Source organism: Lemur catta, chromosome 1, assembly GCF_020740605.2.
Source record: "Lemur catta isolate mLemCat1 chromosome 1, mLemCat1.pri, whole genome shotgun sequence".
In the NCBI taxonomy this organism is placed as follows: domain Eukaryota; kingdom Metazoa; phylum Chordata; class Mammalia; order Primates; family Lemuridae; genus Lemur; species Lemur catta.
Window position 1 is genome coordinate 273,440,929 of NC_059128.1, and position 5,673 is coordinate 273,446,601.

Here is a 5,673-nt window from a genome sequence, read left to right on the forward strand (position 1 = left end):
GACTTGGGTCAACGAACGAGGGCATAGAAGGAATGCACATTAAAGCCAGCCAGGGAATCTTGGAGCTAGGTTTTTTTACACAATCACCATAGTTTTTCCTTAGCCTGGGTTATCTAGCATAGTTATCACTCTTCATTGTGTACATCTTGTCCTTTGTCTCTAATGCTTGATGGTTTCATTGTGATTTTTTTTTTTTACTGTAAATCACCTAAAAACTTGTTAGAAAGTAGGCAAGATATAACAATATGTAACAAAATGGAGAAAAAAATATTTTTCAAAATTTTAGCGGTACTAAGGAAAAGCAGGTATTTCTTGGGCATTAAAAAGTAGAAAGGGGCTATTCTCAGTGAGAGCCACTGGAATAAGAATCAGGACCACTTTCTCAGACATTCACATAATGGATGAGTCATATGTGGAGAGTTGAACTGGGGCGAAGCTAGACTGTAAGAACGATCTCCAGAGGGAGATGGTGGAAGTATCAGCCTTAACTGACAATTTCTCCACCCCACTCTGTGCCCCTCTCTTCCTGAAAACCTTGGTTAAGGTCCTAATTTTCCAGAATGCTACCATGCTAAAGGTTTTTTGGGTGCAGATGATAAAGGCCAGGTGGGGAAAGAAGATTATACAGACTTAGTTGCATAGATAAAAATGGGAATAAGAGAAAAAGAGACCTTGAGCTGTTATAAGCCTACAAATTGTTTTCATCACAACTGCTGAGACACAAGAAGACCCCAAATGAGGTGCTGATTGAATAATAAATTAATAAATTTTAGATAAGCTTTAGTGCCTGCCCTTAAGTTCCCCAAAACACTTGACAAAGTTACTGCTAAAGAAATCCAACCATTTAATGAGGGAATAGGTCTTCTCTCTCTAAATTTATTTTAAAAATCTAAGATTTTAAAACTATAAACATATATTTTTATGTTTATAAGGTTAAAAAATTAAAATATTATGTACACTTAATATCTGCAACATATGTCACCATCAAGGTAGATGGAGATATGAATTTAGATATTGATTTGAGCCTTAGAGTTCCAGGAAGGCAGCTTGCACAATTTTAAGCTTTAAAAAAGTGTGTCAGAATGGGCTCCAGGCCTATCTAGGATAATAAAAAAGGTGCCAGATCACCATTGTTTTTTGTGGGGGGCAAGTGGGAGAGGGGACGAGAGGATGAGTATATACACACCTAATGGGTGTGGTGCTCACCGTCTGGGGGATGGACACACTTGAAGCTCTGACTCTGGTGGGGCAAAGGCAATATATGTAACCTAAACATTTGTACCCCCATAATATGCTGAAATAAAAACAATTTTTTTTTAAAAAAAAGTGTGTCAGCCTAGAAAAAACTTTCTATGTCAAGTGGAAAATATTCACTGCTCTGTCATATTTACATTTGGGCCAAACCAATACATTTTTTAAAATAAAAGGAGTAAGAGATCCCTGAGATATGCAAAACAATCCAGTTCTGGGTGAGAAAAGTAACCATGGCAGAGAATACCAATTCTCCCTTTCCTGGGCATACAGAGACATACAATTGAGCACTCGCCATTGAGTAAGGGAAGAGAGCTGATGTGTTTCATTTCATCCAAAGCAGTCAAGAGCAGGTATGACTTCTCCCTGTTCTCATCTCTCCTTGAGTGTAGCTGGAACAATGAGACAGCACAGATATAGGACAGAAGCAGCCGAGATCCCTGAGTCACTACAGGAGAGCCCCACAGAGAGCTGACTTACTGAGGAACACTGAGATGGGAATTATAAATAACCTTACTGGATGAAGCCACTGATATTGGAGGATGTATTTGTTACTGCAGTGTAGTTTAGCTGTCCTGACTAATACATTATTCCAGTCATAAACACATATATTCCTTAATCTGAAGTCAACTGGGATTTAACTGTTTCAAATTACTTACAACACAGATTAGACATTATAGAGGAGCTAGCAAAAGCTCACTTCTTTATGTAAAAATATTCATCATTTATAGTTAATTAATAATAGATAAGAAAATAACCAATAAATGAGGGGCACTTACAAAATGCATAGAGATTTATTTATTTGTTTGTTTTTACTACTTCTACCTTCCAAATAGTAGTCCCCCAAAGTTTAATTGAAAAAAATACTAATTTCAAGTAACACTGAAAAATTATTCTTAATAAGTATGCTGAACCTTATTATAGCCAAGTCATGTATCACATAAGATTAGTGCTATTTTAGGTGCCAGCTCAAACAGGTATTTTTGAAGCCTCAGTCCTAGCACCTTGGAGGTGGCATAGAAGGCCATTCTTCCTGAGTCATCAGAACGGTTGTTAGAGGCTTCCTTTCAGGCATGACATGAGTTTGGCATTCAATTTAGCAGGTGAGCTGGGAATGAATCCATGCTTTTTTCCCAAGCCTTGAAAGTTTAATCCATTCTATGCAAGATAAATCTCAGTAAGCATTTGGGGAAAGTTGAATTTAGTGAGAGGTTTGTGTGTGGTATATTATTTCTGTCAAATAGAAGACACTAGTTGCCAGTGGGGTCATAAAAGCAGCTGCCTGGCCAAGATTTGTGGCCGATCTCTGTGTTCATGGGCCTCACGAGTAACTCCTGGTTTCCAAACCATTGTTTTTCCCCATGCATTTTTCAGACATATTCATTGGTGTAAGAAATGCTGGATCTCAACATCAATTTTGTTAAATCTCAGATGAGCTATCTTAAACACATCAGACACACTATTGAAATGCTGCAGGCTTTATGTGAAAATCATTAATGCTGTTGCCTAACTAACATATCTTCAAGAAACAGAAAGAACAGTAACTGTATATCTTTACTTATCCAAGCCTTTTTGATACAGTAGATAAATTAATTCAAGGAATGACAAACACCATTTTGGCTAATACATTTGTGTCCTTCATGTCAGCATAACAAATTTTCTCACATGATATCCCAAAGAATAATTAAGCCTGCTATATAATTTTCAAAAATCATTCTAGAACAAGTTTTAGGCATCAAAATTCCCTTTGAAGTTTTCTCAATATTGAGCTAGACTTTTTTCCTCTGCAAACCCTATCTATCTCCTACTCATCTCACCGGCAGAACACTGATGCATTACTTTATAGAGCCGATATACTCAGTATTTGTTGAGCAGAATGCACTTCCTGTATTAGCTAAAGAGAGAAACCAATAGGCAAACAAGTTTCTTAATTCAGTTTTTTTTTTACTTGGTTTTCTTTGTGGTTACTGTTTAATTTTCTTTAGGTCTTATTCTTTCAAGTATTATTAGATTTGTGACTAAAGTAAAGATGCTATTAATATAATGTGTAGATATCCTAAAATTGGGGATTGGGTACATTAGGGAAAATACCCCTAATTCTCTTGTAGATTTTGGAACAGGAACTCATCTCCCGCTTCTCATACCTCCCTTCTCCATATATGGTCCTATTATGGACTGCGATATTTTTAGAGTCTTCACACCAAAAGCAACATGTTATTCATTTGAAATCCCCATATGTCCTAGCCAGTAAGGGATACATAGTAGGTACTCAAAAAAAATTGTTTGGTAAACCGCCTGCTCTTAGTTGACCTAGCTGACTATTTTCAAATCATGGAGTGTTATCATTTTTTTTAATTGTTTAAAATTGGACTATAACAAACATGCAGAAAAATACACAAAACATAAATTGTTTAATGATATCACAGAGAAAACATCCATTTAACCACTCTCAGGTCAAAACGTGGAAAATTGCCAGCACCTCAGAAGCCCCCGTCTGGCTTGAATATTATCTCCCCAAAGGTGACCATTATCCTGACTTCTAACCCTATAATCTAGTCTTTCTTATCTAGGAACTTAAATAAAGTCTGTTATGCCCGACTTCTTTCACTCAACAATATGGTGGTGGCCTGTGACCAGGTTGTTGTGTATAGATCCAGTTTGGTCGTTTTCAGTGCTGTGTAGTATTTCACTGTAAGAGTAAACTACAATTCATTTTTCCATTCTATTATTGATAGACATTAGGTTGTTTACTGTGGTGTTCAAGAGTGTATACTTTCCAGTTACATATGTTGCAAACATGTTGTCCCATTCTATGACTTGCTTTGATAGGAAACAATTTTCAACTCATGTTTCTTGACAGTTTCAAGGGATAAGTTTAGTGTGTACTCAAGGCATTGTTGAGGTGTTTTGTCAGCTCCTGGGACAAAAGTACATTATATAAAGGGAGAGATGTTCTCCCACTGTGTGTGTTAAGGGAAATGGGATGGGAAGAGAGTGGAGAGTTGTGAAAGAACACCATGATTCCAAATTAGGATAAATCTTTGGACAACTATTGGGCAGATTAAAAATGGTTCTAAATTACAAATCCCATGAGTAAGTTTCTTAATCCACAAGTATTCTTTGACTGCCTTCTATGAGCCAGGTATTGTCACGAGCACAGAGTCTGCCAGGGTGACTGAACAAGTACAGCCCCAGAGAGCTTTGGGTCTAGTTGTAAGGAATAAAACCATATTATAGAAATGAAAGCAAGTGAAATAAGCCGGTCACAGAAAGACAAATACAACATGATTCCACTTTTTATGAGGTATCAAAAATAGTCAAATTCATGGGATCAAAGAGTGGAATGGCATTACCAGAGGCTGGGTGGAAAGGGAAGGGGGGATTTAGTAACCAAGGGCATCAAGTTGCAGTCAAGCAAGGTGAGCAATCTCTAGAGGTCGTCCGTGCAGCACCATACCTGTGCTCAGCAATAACATGCTGTACACTTCCAAATTTAAGAGTATAGATCTCACGTTAAGTGATCTTACCACAACAAAATAAAATTAAAATAAAAAAGAAACCAAACCAAATTTGCTCTGCTATTGAAATTAGTTTATTGAAATAGAAGACTCTGGTGCCATATCAATATATTAAAAGAGAAGAGAGGAACTCCCAGCTTGAAAGGTAAGATTCTAACTCGTCCTGTGGGGACAGTTCCCCTTGCTGCTGCTGCCGCTTCTGGTGCTTGCTGGCAGAACTGAATCAATTTTGAAGAGTTCACGAGGCAGCCTCTGCTGGTTTATCTGGTTAATCAAGAAAGCAGCTGTGCAATTGACAGAGAGGGTAGAAGGACCTGAAAGCAGAATTAAACCGGGATGATACGAGGATTCCAGTGATCCAAAGGGTAAGTTCGCTCTTCAGTAGAAGCTGGAGAATCCGCATCTTCCGTAGCGGAATGGGCGGTAGCCGAATCCGTAACCTCCAAAGCCACAGCCATGGCCAAGTCTGCGGAAGCTGCCAAGTCCACAGCCGTAGCCATTGCCCAGGACACTGAAGCCTCCCAAGCCACAGCCATTGCCCAGGCCACTGAATCCTCCACAGCCCAGGCCACCAAAGACTCCATGGCCATAGCCCAGGCCTCCGTAGTAGCTGCCGTAGTGGCACATGTTGTCAGGAGCTGTAGATTTGTTTGGATGTCGAGGACGAGTTTCCTGAGTATGACAATCACGAGCTCCCCTGGGACTTTATATACCCTCAGTGATGGGTGGGGCAGGCCACTAAGACTTGCACAATTCTTGTTGCGTTGATTCAATTACATGAAAAAAACTCTCCATTTTATTGTGTCAAACTTTAGGACCACTCCTGACACTAATTAAAGATGTTTTCATTTGATTTCTGTGCAGTTTGGATTCCACAGGATGATTATGCTGTCTTCAAAGCCCT

General features: G+C 38.7%; 1 protein-coding gene across 1 annotated transcript; it reads right to left on the reverse strand.

The window, feature by feature from the left end:
- Positions 1–5,147: 5,147 nt before the first annotated feature.
- On the reverse strand, positions 5,148–5,396 carry LOC123642775 (keratin-associated protein 19-8-like). The gene is made up of 2 exons (XM_045558193.1): positions 5,330–5,396; positions 5,148–5,269 (listed from the first exon to the last, which is right to left on the reverse strand). The coding sequence occupies exons 1-2, from the start codon at positions 5,394–5,396 to the stop codon at positions 5,148–5,150; spliced, it is 189 nt and encodes a 62-aa protein (XP_045414149.1).
- Between the last annotated feature and the right edge of the window lie 277 nt (positions 5,397–5,673).